Here is a 15,344-nt window from a genome sequence, read left to right on the forward strand (position 1 = left end):
ACAGTAGAGGGTTGAGGCTCCCCACTAGCGTGTCTCTTACCGACACAGTTGCCATAGGAGTCCTGTGTGAAGCCGCTGATGCACTTATGTGTCTGACTGCACACGAAGGATCCAGCGGTGTTCTTGCACGCAAAGCCCGAACCGCAGTTATGGGTCCGCAGAGCACATTCATCAGCGTCTGAAAGAAGCAGCAGATGAGCTCAAACTGACCACACTTCATTTAAATGTTGAGAGTTTAAATGTGCTGGCAGCTCTCAACGGTACAGCAGGTGGCACTGTGGGCTTACACAGTCTTGCACAGTCCAAACATGTGCAGCATCCCAGAAACCTAAAGGAAAAAAAGCCTGCTCCTAATAGAACAAAAATACTGTATTAAAACTCTGCAATTAGCAGAAGTTGGGCAAAACTTCTTAAAAGACAGTTATTGATTGTCATGAGCGATGAACGGAGTTTAAATGAGAGGTTTGTTCCTCTGCGCCGCGAGCCTGAGTTTCCGTCACGTTGGGATCCTCTGAGACTCGTCCTGTGACACGTCGTGTTCATTCGCTATTTTTCCACCAGTCATCACCAGAGAAGGACATCTTTTCAACGCTGCTTTGGTGCAGCTAATTAGATGTCCCACTCCCCTCTCGTTGGATGGCCGACTAAATATTACCTTCATTATCTAGCAACATTGATTAGTCCTGCCTGGTGCCAAGAACTGATGACATGAGTCAGGGAGTTTCAATGCGCTTCCTTTATGGGTGATTATCTTGTCACACACCGAACAGCGGGCCAAAAAACTGTTGCATAAATCTCAATGAAGTCCTGCTGACTGAGCCGAGTTTAAGTCGAGTGCACGGACATGCAATTGTCACAGTATGGTTCTGAAAATGATTCTAAATAATCCACATAACTCTGTTTCTACACACCACTCTGAGGATGTTTGTGGTTTCTAATGTCTCTAATGTATCCCTCTAAACAGGGATAGGTTGTGTGTCAAAATTAGGCATCTAATTGTATCCTGGTCCTGCTAAGGAGCCTCTTTGAAAACAACGGTCTACCATAAATAAAGGAAGGACAGTCCAATTGCACCTATTCATGTTTCACTACTACACTGCAGTCTATTTAGGGATGTACGCACGCCCAGAGGTCTCTTTAGGGACAAATGATCACTTGGTTTTTAGAGATACAATTAGAAAGAGCCGTAGTATCGGTATGAGTCAAGAGTGTTGGACCAGTGCACCCGCTACTTGTTTAAATTGCTGAGGCAACACCGAGTAACGCGCTCCAACTTAAACACGAGCACTCGGGCAAACTAAATGCCAAGTTATGAAGTGAAAACACACTAAAAAGTAATGTTTAGAACCTCATGACAAGAGGGCTGTCACGACATATGAGTCAGTTTTATTTGTTTCATTACTTATTAAAAAACTACACACTTCCAGCAGGGCAAGAATACGCAAAGCTCAACCAAACTATTGAAGCTAAACGTGGGGGCGGTGCGGTTATTATGCGCTTTGATGCTTATTTTTATTGGAATGAAGAGCGAGACGGCAGGAAAACGTTGGATTAGCAGATCAACACTATTCTCATGTCTTTACTGTAATTATGACGCAAATAAAAACAGCCAGTTAGCTTAGCACAAAGACTCAAAACAGCTACCCTGCAGCCTGTTTACCTAAATTGTCTTTCAAGCACTGATTACTCGCAGGTTGCTGATAGTGCCAGCATCCCATCTCCTATATTTTCTACTCCTGAATTGCAGATGTAAATATGAGTGAAGATTCTTGCACTTTTTTTTCTTCTTTTTCATGCACGGCTCGCATTTCTGACGTTTCATTTGATTTGTTAATTGTCAAAATTTACTTCACCAAATTCTCTCATAACGCCAACCTGTCGAGCGGCATCTCTTAAGTTCACTAATGATATGGCATCATCCCTGCAATGGTTGCCAGGTAACAGGCAGAGACTCCAGCCAGGACACAGTCCAGCACTAAAGGGCTCATAAAACAACAGAGGTCAGATGTAACCGTAATGAAACCTTCTTTTCTTTTTGGCTTGAACCAATGAGATGTAACTTCTTAAATAGTGGGCTTTACACGTTGTTGCATTGAGGAAGTGCAGAGCTAAGTTAGCCGCTGGTTCCAGCTTCATATGTGGTATTAATCTTATTATAACTGTGCATGTTGGACTATTCCTATAAAATAAACATTTATAAAACACCCTGCTGTCACAAAAATGTTTTTGCAGAATTGTTCCAAATTGCCGATATTGCCTGATGATGGGGTTGTGGTTCTTCTGCTTTACTGTCCCTGCGGTCTTTTTTCTGCACTCTTTTGAAAGGGAAGGTAAACAACGCTGTGCTGCATATTAAACATCATCAGCGTTTCCACCGACCACTTTAGTGGCTCTGAAAGTGACTGCTGGGTAAATTGGCTGAATTAAATGCATCAGCAACAATGAACTCACCCTCGCAAACACCGTTCTTCAGCTGGTAGCCCGCCGGACAGGTGACCCGCCGCTCGCATACAAATGAGCCCACCGTGTTCACGCAGCGCTCGCCGTGCCGACAACCGTGGGTGCGGGTCGCACACTCGTCCACGTCTGAGGGAGAAGAGTGATGACATCGGAGGTGACAGTGTGTGACACGAGGAGGTATGATTGAGAGGACGACTCTCAGAGGCCTGTACATAATCCCCCCCACACCTGCACCAGCTGGCCCTGACTGTGACCATGATGGGGCTCAACGAGTCAGCAGCAGACGGACGTCAGCGAAATGCACTAACAAAGGAAGTCATTCTTATATCTAGCAGTATAAGGCATACCAGGAAACTACATGTTTGTCTGCATGGAAATCCCTTGCTGGGAAGCTGCCATGAGAGTGTCAGACTGAAACACTTGCTTTAACATCGAGCTGAAAGCATAAACGCAGCATTGTGTCTCCTTTCAGCTCGTTTCTTTTTTTGTTGTTGTTAGAACAATTTGAATATTTCAGTGCTCTCATCAATCTCTGATCCAGATGGAGCAGGCAGCTGTATATAGTACTAATGGAACCATAGTAGCAACGGCTACCTTCCCAAACCACAGGCAGATAAAGTTAGCAACCAGATGGCGAACTGAGCGGAGCGTTTAGTGGCTAAAGAGCGCAATATTTGGAGACCAGAATAGAATAACAGAAGGTGAAATATAGATCTAAACTGACATTATACACACATGTGATAAATATGATACATTTATGATTTTTAAGCAGTAGAATTGTAACAGCCGCCTTGCTAATATGCTGTTGACCTTGTCTGCCAACGATCATTAGCAATTCAATGTTTGGTAGCTCATTCAGCAAGCTATGAACCAGAAAGCTAATATGAGCTTTAGATAAAAACATATATATTTTTTGTGGGTCGTGTACAGGGCTAGACATGCCAACAAGGCGAGTGTTTTTTAAAAAAAAGTTACTCGTAGCCACCAGTGCGTTGTTGTGGAAGTAGGTCATTTGAACCAGGTTGTATCTCCTCCGTTTACATTATTAAGTATTGCCACATTGTAACTCCTGTTGTTTTTTCTTCAAAATTGTCTCTCACTGGCTCAAAAGACAATAGACCAAGAGAACGAGTAAACAGTGTGTGCAGGTGCCCATGGGAGAGGTAGGACCGGGAATGTCACGCTTTAATGGGTGAATTATTTCTGACGCCTTTTGAGAAGACAACACTACTTTTTACATTTGTATAAATGCAGAATGTTCCACCCTCCAAAGTGGCTGGTAAGTGTCACTGCATGACCGTCCACTGCCTAATTCATGTCAGCAAAGTCAATGTCAAGACCTGATTGTATAGTATGGCTCAATGATAATTGCAATAACAATTACCACTTTGCGCAGATGTGTTTAAAATGAAATGATTTGACTGGCACATGGGCAAAGACACAATTGGCTTCTTGGAAGTGTATCCACAGACAGGAGGTGAACAAAAAGTTAATACACACAGCAGAGCACTGGACATGTTTTCAAAAAGCTGACGTGTATGCGTTGGCAAAAAAAAAAAGACAATTTCCGAGCCAATATTTGTTCTCAGTCCAATTGATACACACAACGCTCACAGAATCAGTCCTGGAGTGCTATTTGGCGTCCCGTTGTATCAACTTTGGACAGCGACTGCTTTGTAAATCCCAAGTCAAAGTGTCACATTTTGCTTGTTTGTGTGAAATAAAACACACAATGGTGAAACTTGTGGATCTTTATCAGTCAAACAGTAAAGCAGCCAACAAACAGGCGCTGTTGATTTATGACATTGGCGGGCTCGAGTCGAGGCGGAGGCGTGTCTCACGGCTTCGGCTCACAAACCGCCACCTTCCCTTCGCAGTACACGGCCGATTAGCTGGGTGCACTGATAGCATTGGGCTGGGATTCATTGTGTGTGTGTGTGTGTTTATGCTTGCTGCGGGTGAGTGTGGCAGTCATCCAAATGTGAAAATCAAACCCTGGAAATGTTGCATTCCGCAGGGAACGTGGCGAAAATCGGTACAAATCTGCACGACGAAAGCCGGGGCACCAAGACAAAAGGCAGGAACAAGAGAGGGGACGTTTGCTCCCATGTTTCCTGTGATATGTTGGCAGACCCTCGCCGAACGCCTTTGTCGACTTTCAAAGCTCTTCACACGGGGGACGCGAATCATCACGTGCGCCTGGCAACACCTTTCCCACGGAGGTGCAGGAGGAGGAAAAACACTGATCTGTGGGTTCCAGCAGCAACTCTTTTCTCTTAAGGTTATTCACCCTGAGAAAAACTACACAAGCATCATCTCTTACACCACAGAACATGGTTTACTGGATTACATGAAGCTTGCATGAGCTGCAGCAAACGGTTTCATCTTCATGAAATGAACCACTTCCTCTTTTGACATTGTGAACTCTCTGTGGACTCAACAGGACTCTTGCTTTCCAGGCAGCGCTGTGGCAACACGCTCTTTATTTTCGGGGCCCTGCCTTCGCGAATGTTCCCAACCGGCAGACATCTGTTGTCCCCCGTTGGTCGGGAGGGTATTTCGGGGGCGAATCACACTAAGCGCCTGGTCCTCCGGGCCTCGCTCGCCTCGGGATTGGACGAGACCGTTTTGAATGTTTGCTTATTGCCAGTGGTGCGGAAAGTCGCAGTCTCCTTCCACTCCTGTGGCCAGCTTTTATTTCCAGTGCGTCATTTAAAAAGAGGAGGAAATAAGAGGAAAAAAGTGCCTATTGCCTCATGGTCCCTACCTTCCCTAGCGGGTCCCAAAGGACAGTCACGTTACGCGAGGAGTATAGTGATCCAATACAAGGTGGAGAGAAAGACTATTTTCTTCAGAGAAACGCAAATGCTAAGTTGAACGGAGCGTGGGGATGGCAGTTTTAGAAGGATTCCATCAAGGGCGAGACCGGAGGAGGCTGTGCACAGGGAGATGTCGGTGAGGCAAGACTATTAGGAGGCACAGAGGCAAACACACACCCTGTTGTTCTTACATACTTGTTTTTTAGGAGTTCAAACTGAGGTGGATGAAGTCAGCCTTGGCTTGTTTGCGGACTTGGTTTGAGACAGGAGGGTTAGGGTTACACAAATGCAGACTGGTGGGAGTGTGAGGAGCACGAGCTGTGAGCATTGCTTTTCCCCAATTCTCACACAAAGAGAGAAGATAAACACAGACGTATGTGTGAGGAGGGCCGGGTGTCAGTACATGATACCTTTACGGTATTGACCGAAATAATCCAGTGCCAAGTAGGGTCAAACTTTTTTAGTCACACTATACCTGCGATTCGTTTTGCACCCAAAACTATTTGTATGCTTTTGGTCCAGCTTATCAATATAAGCGCCCTTTGAATAAATGAGAGCTGTATCGATACTGATATTGGTCCAATACTGACTCAAATAGCTGGATCGGGTATCTATGACACTAGGGAAATGAGGTGTTCATTAATAAAAAAACTATTCTGTAAATGTATATATTTTTTGGTTACATTTATGTTTCCAAGCTGAAAGAGTGAAAAAGTCAAATTGGTGCATCGTTATAATTACGTACAATTAGACCGCTACCACAGCGGCTGTATTGTTTGTGGTTCGGTGAAGGTGAGTTCTGTGAAGTTGGCGGCAGTTAAGCGTGCCAAGATGCCACCAAAAAGTTACAAGAAAAGGTATAAAGTGAAGTATTTTATACTTTACTTTATATATCGTTATTACTTTAAGGGTACTGGTTTAGTCAGTTTTTAAACAATATTAAGCCTACATTTGAGCAAAACCTTTTCAGGCTTAAGCAACACCCTTGTGATGGATAAAAACTTGTCAACATAATCAACTCAGTGATGCTGTGCTAAAAAATATACCTGTTCTAATGTGTTGCTTGTGGCCACCAAACTATCCCAAAATATTTTGAGGTTATGAAAACACAATCATGTAGTCGTGTTGCTGGAAATAGTTTCCGTGCTTCTACATAGAGCACTTAGCTTGATACTAACACAACTTTTAAAGGGACACATTGTTGAAACATCTCCAAGGTGATAAGATCAGGGAGATGTTATCAATGTGAATGATTTTTCATTTAGCGACTGCTAAGAGGACACAGTCCCACTAGATCACACCACAGGGCTTCTCTTTGTTTGGGTTTGGCGGGTCCGTCAATCAGTAAGCTATGTGGTGGATCAGTGTTGATATCCTACACAAGGTTTGGTGGAGCGGAGTGATATCACCCTCCAGCAATCCCAACCATGTAAATCTAAAGAGGATTGATAGTCATGTAACAAAGGAGAGGCGAGCACATGCAGGCCTTGATGAGGAGTGCAGTCTTATCCATGGACTGTACATAAGAAGTGGACAAAGTCGTTGTGAAAACCCCTCATTGGTTTGTAGACTACGGTTAAGCCTTAGGTCGTACCAAATCTAAGGGCCATTTTAGATTATGCCTTCTTAGTTTTAAGCTGCCAGTAGAGGAAATTAACCATATATGAACTGCTGAGAAGTGACCCTGTTGTAGAAACCTCTGGTGACCTGTCAATTACCTGGTAGCCCCACCCTAAAGCAAACCCTGCTTCATGGTTTATTTGACTCTACATGGAACATCATTTTTAAAATGAACATCATGCTGTATCGAAGAAGACTTGAAACTAAAGATCGAGACCATAAACTCACGTTTACGATGTTTCTGAAGGAATGAATCAAGTGAGACGTAGAAGTAGTAGTCGTTTTCAGAGGAGTCGCCCTCTGATGGACAGTAGAGGGAATGCAGGTTTCAGGTACTTCAACATTGGCTTCACTTTTCAGAATCAGAGGTTGGCACATGGGCTTATCCATAGTTAACATGCTTATATTGACTGCTGCAACCGTTTAGAAGTGAATTTGATAGAAGGCGAGAAGGTGGCAACCACATGTGTTGCAGCTGGAAACCACGGTGATATTCTGAATTTGGTTTGTCGGTGTGTTTGCCAGGGAAATTTAAGAACATCCCTTCGCAACGTGACTCGCACATCCCATTGAGGTTGACACACAGCAAGGACCTCTGTGGGAGCAACTGCAGCTGGAAACACCATAGAGACAGAGAGAAAACATGCACCCTTTAAATGTGAATTCAAATATCACTCACTCTTGATATTGGATTAATCTCGTCCGCATTTCTGATTGAAGTGCTTGCATTCGCTAAACAGATGTACGATTACTCTACCGCAAATATCCTAGGTGTTAATGCCTCACAGTGTTTCCACACTTAAAGAAGTACCACATAGTTTACTTCCACGGTTTACTGTGTCTCACACCTCGCGGTACTATTTGCTTTGTTCCATTCCAGCCTAAACCAAAAAGTTGCCCACCCACATCTTCACCATGTGGGAACACTTTCGACCCTCATTCCGATCGCTGAATGGAGTGAAATCGGAGGGGGCAGCGCGAACTCGCATGTGGTGCTCATACATCCAGAGGTACGGCCCCATCTGCTGACTGCCTGACAGATTAAATAAACTCAGCAAAGGCTGTACTTCCACTGTATACATTCGCTGTCTCAAGTGCGGGGAAATCTAAGTTTCTATAGCAGGCTTCCAGTATTTAAGCAGCACACGGTCTAAAAAAATAGTATTCATGCAAACTATCATAGTACACAGTACCTTCATTCTCCTCCTCCATCAATGACTTTGTCCTATTAAAATGTGTCTGGACAAACTGTTCAATTCTGTCCTGCTGTCATGGCCACACATGTCGTTTATTGACACATCAGTGAGAGGTGTTGGGTTTGTTTGCTTCACCCCTCAAGACGAGACACGGTGGCAACCCCTTACCTTCACAGGTGCGCCCGTCCAGCCTCAGCGAGAACCCTGGGAAGCAGGAGCAGCGGGCCTGGCCTGCCTCTGCCGTGCATTTCTGTCTGCAGGGCCCGTTTTCTGCAAGACACAAAAAATGCAAGCTGCATGACTCTCAACTCATGTCGAGCTGTTTCACTCCCGTCTTTTGTTGCGCTGATGTCTCGCTCCCTCGAGGTTCCCACGGACCCCATTTTTACGCCCTCGTCTCTCCCTGAAGGAATCTCACAAACGGAATCAATTCTCACTATTTGACAGCCTGATAGTCCTCAAAGGCGGTGGCAAGGAACTGTTTCCCAACGATTTCTCCCGACACGTTCCTTGCTTAGCAGTGAGAAGGCCGCTCGATACATGGATCGGCATCTTCTGAAACTAACAACCAGAGACACTTTGAAGGAGGAGCGGGTCTTTTCGCTGGTGTCCGGAGCAGACACTCGAGGATTTGATCTCCTCCCGACGCGATCAAGATTCGGCGAGCGAAGCAGCAGTGGCATGGACGTGTCAGATCAACTGTGACTGAGTATTTTACCAGTGATGCATGAAAGTGGTGCATGTAGCGAGGAAACTGGGCCCGTTTTTTACTTCTGTTCATGAGGGAGCTACTGGCCTCGGGGTGGAAAAGGGAGGGAGGGGCAGCACTTGAGACACACGTCAGCCCGTCCCGTTGATTTAATAAAAAGGGCTGATTCGTTGAGCAGATGCGTCCTGCTCACTTGGCTCTGGACATGAGGTTAGAGGCTGGAGACACCAGCGACTGCCTGAGCGCTTCACCGCCTCATATGAAACACTCTCCGAAGCCAGACCGAATAAAAATCAGCTGCCGTTTATGAACATGTGATTCTGCACGTCGGCTTGTACTGCTACTACACCCGCATGGCTCCGTTTAGTCCTGTGACATGCAAAGATGGGACTTCTTTTTTCATTTTAATAAACTTTCCTTTTAAAGTTCAAACAACTGCCACAAATAGGCCAAGTGATCAAAGCAAAAAATAAAAATTGGGAAGTATAATAATCAAATACTGACTTATAAAGGTGTCTTTTAAGAGTGATTGATAGGGGATTATTACAAATGTGAGACTTCGGTCATCAGTTTCAGGGAGAGAGTAGCTCATGTCCACAGATATTGATTGAACTTCTCCTTTACGAGGAGTTAAAGGACTCAGCCAACTTTGTACTGCTGTGTACAAAGTTTTTAGTTTTATATAAATAAATAATGCCTTTACGTTTCTACGTTGACTATAACATCTGGACTGGTAACTAAAGCCAAGTAGTATAGTACATGTATACTGCAGTAAAGGTGTGTAAGTTGTAGCAGGTGGGCAACAAATTAAGTTAGATATAATCAGGAAATATTTCACATCTTTTTTTTGTATCATCATCAATTGATTTGAGGAGCACGATGAGGCTGTTGCAGTCAACGACGCATAGAGAGAGGTTCCAGACAGAAATAACGTTTCACCGATTAAAGCCAAATTCATATCATCAAAGGCAAACGAAGATGATTTGCTGATTCATCCAAGAACATCAGGTGTTGTTTTTTTTAACCTGAAAACATAAAATGCTGCACGCAATAGCAACAGAGAATCCAGGACGCCATCGTCTCGCTACTGGGACTCAATCGTCTTCTCTTCGTTGCCTTATAGTGGCCTTCGCTGAAATGTCTGAATGTGTGACGTTGCCGTTACCTGCACATGGGTCGAGGCGGGCGGGCGTGGCCGCAGCAGGTGTGGCGGCTTGTGTTGGGACCACAGCTGGAGGGTACGGTTGGACTCCATTGTCCTCGTCGGGACTCACTGCACATGGAAACAGAGGCCGGGCAGAACACGGAAGGGTTAAAGGAAATCAATCCGGGCCTTTTAAAATAATTGAATTGCGTACTTGCAGGTTCATGATACACACAACCAATTTAAAAAAGGGTCAAATTAGGCAGGATATCTATTTCCTGATGCCAGGACATAATTTGGGCCAGGCTATAAATCTTTGCCATTAAACTTTTTTATAGAGCATGGAAAAAGTCTGTGAATGAATGATCTTGCATTTGAGGTCTTGGGGAATTTTGATGAGCCTGTTTAAGCGGCTTTTGATCAAAGTATGGTGGAGAGATCTGCTGTTGGTTTAACCACGGCGTGAGCACGGTAATAACGACCGTAGATACACATACCTTTAAAGTTCAGATTCCTGTTTTCAAGCTTTTAATTGGAAGGAAAATACATCAGTTTTTATTCTTCATTCCCTCATCGTTGTCTGTGGTTTCCAGTCAGGTTTTACTACGATACACACACGTGTTTAAGGACCTCGAGGTCAAACAGGAGGCAACACGAACAGCATGTTAAAAGGTCAGTATAATACAGTACAAACACAACTTCACCAGACCAACACTGTTTACTAGAAATATGTAATAAATAAAGAGAACCGGATACAGTGTTGGAGGCGGAGCCCCGTTCATTCTTATGAAAGTTGCACAGTGGCAGATGAAGCATTTAGTTCAATTTCCAAGGATGAAACTAACCAGGATCTTCTGCACGGCGTCCTTGGGAAAGAGAATAACTCTGGATGAAGCTATTAGTGAATTTCACCGCTAATCAATTTTAGGACCTAATCATTTAAATAAGATCTATTGAAGTGTTCGTTCAGAAGTTGATTTATAAAAAAATATATATTTCCAGACGTCAATGGGGATAAATTGACTTTTTCCCCACCTTTTGTGGATTGACAATGTAGAGGAATTAATGCACGCAAGATATTACAAAACAAATGCATGCCACAAACACCAAAATGTCACAAATGTGAGGTACTTTATATCCCCACCTTCTGACTTGAAGGGGACAATTGAGGGACCCCTGCAACCTCAAGCTATAGTCACGTGACCAATGTGGCGGCCGAAAGCGTTTGTAGGCTTTTATTTGAGCAACTCCAGAGGAGATTTGGCCATTCTGATGAAATAACCCTGGTCATCAGGGTTCTGGGTTACATTGCCTGGGAGTTTTGAAACACATGGGCGTTTAACAGACTAGGAGCAGTTACTGAAAATGCTATAGAGTTTCATTAAGGGAAATGTAGAATCCAGTATTTTTGGTTGAGAATATCACTGCTGCTTCCATTTAAACCAATTTATATAATTGTCTCTAGGGAATTTCCCTCACTAAATCCCTGGGGTACCCTTAAATGATTCATTACCGGAAGATTTCAAATATGCAGCCATTTGGACTCTGTCATTTCGTGCAGAATCCCAATAAGAAAAACCGTGAAAAGAGGAGCACTGCTCGCTGTTCGCGTCACATGTCGAGCTTCCCAGGTGAGTTACGGCACCTGGTGCGCAGGAGTGTCCGTCCTGCTGCAGGACGTAGCCCCGGTTGCAGCCACAGCGGTAGGAGCCCCGGCTGTTGGTGCATGTGTGCTGGCACAGCTGGCCCGGGTGGAGCCGACACTCGTCTACGTCCTCCTGCTCCTGCACTGCGTTGGCGGCTTCGTCCGTGACGCTGATGGAGAAGGCCTCTTTGGGTAACTTTTTGTCCAAGACTAGAAGGAGCAAGAGGAGTAAACAGTTTATCCCGCACTTGACCTCATGAAACTGAACACCTACTCCTCCTTTAGAATGTTTCAATTCCTACATTCCTAACATTACAAGAAACCACCAGTTGGAAAAAAAAAAGACCTGTTCAGGACTGGAAACGTTTACTGTGTGTTTAGACGGGCTGCAATGTGTGGTTCTAAAAAAGTGAAGCAAATGCAGAAGAGCCTTAAACTAGCATTCTCTGGACTGGCCATCAGAGGGCGACTGCGCTGATTGCAAAAAATAATTTAGATTGTATTGAAGTGGATGAGAAATTGACTCTACTTCTCTCTTGATTCATTATGATTATTATGATTGATTATCTCAATCTCTAGTTTCAAGTCTTCTTCAAAACAACATGAAGTTCATTTAGTAAATGATGGTTAGTTTGGAGTCAAATAATAAAGGTATGCTTTTTACTGTTTTGGACCGGTCGCTGCTTGAGCATCTTTACGTCATTCCTCCACTGTCTAAATATGATCACTTGAGAAAATGCATGGCGATGGTCAAAACCCAAGATGGCGAAGGCGAAATGCTGAACTCAACTCGTCAAAATGTCAGTCCACAAACCAATAGGTGACATCACAACAACTCCGTCCACTTCCTCTACACAGCCTTTGGTTTAGATGGCAACATGTAACATTAGCTTTGTGAAACTGACGTAAAGAGACAAAACAACACCTCCTCCTGACTGATGCTTTCAGCTTTAATGCCTAAACCACCAGTTTATAGTGGAAAGGTGAGCTGAGTGTCTCAACTCTACTGCGCCAAGAACAAATAGTGCTGTGAACGAATGTAGATTCATCATAGCCACCCTTATACAGCGGGGCTGAGGGTTAAACGCATACTGCAGCAATGATGGACCCATATTTGGGTTTTCAGTCAACATTTCTCACAGTCATTACCTGGGGTTTAAATCCGGAGGAGCAAGGCGATTAAACATTTCCTGTTTTAATTAAAAGGCAGTGAGTCATAAGTCTGAAAACATATCCCCCACGGAAATAATTACAGTGCATCTCATCCATATTTTCATCCCTAAAACACTCGCAAAGTAAAGGCATTCTGAGAGTGTGTGTGAGTGAGCTATACACACACACACACACACACACACACACACACACACACACACACACACACACACACACGCACACACACACTGGCTGAGAGCGTGAACAGTTTCTGCTGCTCTTAAACCTCTCACAGCTTTCAGCGGGTTATTTGATTCCCACTTCAGAATGACATCATTCAAATTTCCCTTTTAAAGCTGAAGGAAATTAGCTGCAGTTGCTGGTTAGAGCGGGGCCCATTAAAGGGCGGGATGACGAGGAATTCCATTGATGTCGTGAATGAAATCACAGGCTGAGGCGATGAGGAGAGGAGACTGACCTTACCTCACCATCACACAACTATTCTTGTTAAAAGAACGGCCATGAAGGCTGACGAATAATGAACCGCATGCTGCGTGTCTGGTACCAATATGTAAACTAAACAACTGAACAAAGCTCTCAGCTCTGGGACTTTTCTAAGATAATCTAATTGCACAGTACGAGTGCAGCTAGACAAAGGCAGTAACAGATGGGTTGTCATCCTGTAATCTTTCTAAAGTCTCATTTCACCCATCACACCTTGGAAGTCATTGATGAAAAACATGCAAACTCCTTCCAATAGTTCCCACAGCTCACATATTCAGAAGCCAGAGCACTGAACAGAAGCAGAGGCGCTTCCTAGCCAACCACAGTTTTGGAGATAGAGCCGAATACTAATGGGTGTTGGGATACGTTTGCACTGAGGCGTGTTTATTCTGCGTGAAAACTCATTGATGTAAATGTCACTAGCGTTTACGTGCTAGTTGCACCGGCAAAAGAGGAAAACTTTGCTGGCTCAAGTAGGTAGACAACAGCATGTGCTGCCATCTGGTCCTGATTCATCGCAGCTTGGAAACATCTTTTCCCATTTCTCTGAATGGTAACGCGACTCCCAGCTTTTTCGGAGACATCAAACTTGGCCCACAGTCTACATCTGAAGCTAACTTCAATGAGGATGAAATAGCGATGGCTCAACCCAACAGCTACTTCATATTCAAGAAGGTAGTTACACTAAATACCCTTTGCAGATCTGTTGAGGCAGAATTGGGCAACATGCTTTTGCGTGTATGTTTTGTCAAGTAATAACTGCAACTAGTTCTCTCTCCCAACTTGTCATACAACACCACTCGGTCAGTAGCGCTCAGTGACTGATACCGATGTACCGAGTCACCGTCTAGCATCTGTATGAGACTCACCATAGCTAATTCCAATGTGAATTCAACTGCGTCATTAATTGACATAAAGAGAAAAGTCCAAACGTTGGAACGGTCAAATAAACACAGAACTTTAACCAGGAGACTGTTGTTTATGTACCATGTTAAACCAAGTCATGATTTAGTTCACCATAGTTTTTGTGTGGTATCTTACTTACTTCATGCATGAGTAGACTAATTACCTTTGTTGCAGAAGTAAACCTAAAAACAAAGTACACCTATGTTGGTCAAGCTGAAACTGACGAGCATTTCCGGACACGTCCAAAACTTACAATAGAGGGGATTGTCATAGTTTAAAGAGCAGAGCCATTGACTAAGGGGAAGGTATTTGATGAGTTCGGAGTGAGAATTGTGTCGTAAATAAGTTATCAACAAAATAAGCATGATCAAGGTCCAAATCAACATGGCCTTTGGGATCTTGGAAATTAAGCAGGCAGTTTAGCCCAACGGCAGTACAATAGAATGTCTAGTCTGAAGACTGCTGTGTTTTTCCCAATCCAGACACTAATTCTGAACAGGATTTTGGGTTTCTGTCGCATTCTAAAACTAAAGGTCTCAAAGTCTAAATTAGCTGTAGTCAAAATAGCTATGGTCCCACTGTGACATGCATGAAGGAAATGGAAAAGTTATTTACAGCTGCACAATATTAAACAGGTTGCCAGTAGTGGTAAAACATTTTTTTTTGTTAAAAAGCTTGGAAAAGCAAACAGGGGAAAACAGATTATTACATCTTTTCCTTTTCATGGTTTCAATTTAAGGGGATTTTACTTTTTTGTTCTCTGATTTGCAGTAGCCAATAAAGTCAGCGTTGGACTGACATCCATCAACGTACGGCATCATTGCCAATTATACATAATATAATCTTGCTTGAGATGAGCCAGGACTGTGCCAAATCAATCATTGGCAATGGCAGCGCAATACATGGAAGTATGGTTTCAGTTTGACTTGTTGCAAACATGTTGATTAATACAATGACAGCAATACAAGAACAAGCAGAAGTGACACAGGAGTGGGTGGAGCTAAGTACAACCGGACATTGAATAAGTAACTTATAGCTTTCTTACAATTAACTTGCATGAACTGAAAGTCCACGGTTTGGGCCTTACAGGAAAACTCCTGGACCAAACAAGCCTGTTGTAACAACCTGACAACCACAAGATAGCCCCGCCTTAAAGCACCCCCTGCTTTATGCTCTGTTTGACTCTAAA

At 43.8% G+C, this 15,344-nt stretch overlaps 1 protein-coding gene across 1 annotated transcript in view; it reads right to left on the minus strand.

The window, feature by feature from the left end:
• fbln2 (fibulin 2) overlaps window positions 1-15,344 on the minus strand; it is a 51,759-nt gene that overhangs the window by 11,453 nt on the left and 24,962 nt on the right. Inside the window, exons 6-10 of the mRNA XM_068595141.1 lie at window positions 11,594-11,803; window positions 9,970-10,077; window positions 8,264-8,365; window positions 2,452-2,586; window positions 41-178 (exon numbers count right to left, since the gene is read on the minus strand). Of these exons, the coding sequence (XP_068451242.1) occupies window positions 41-178; window positions 2,452-2,586; window positions 8,264-8,365; window positions 9,970-10,077; window positions 11,594-11,803 (693 nt within the window). The remainder of the gene's footprint in view (window positions 1-40; window positions 179-2,451; window positions 2,587-8,263; window positions 8,366-9,969; window positions 10,078-11,593; window positions 11,804-15,344) is intronic.

Source organism: Clinocottus analis, unplaced genomic scaffold (assembly GCF_023055335.1).
Source record: "Clinocottus analis isolate CAN_PGR_092001 unplaced genomic scaffold, fCliAna1.0.p SCAF_3, whole genome shotgun sequence".
NCBI classification, from domain to species: domain Eukaryota; kingdom Metazoa; phylum Chordata; class Actinopteri; order Perciformes; family Cottidae; genus Clinocottus; species Clinocottus analis.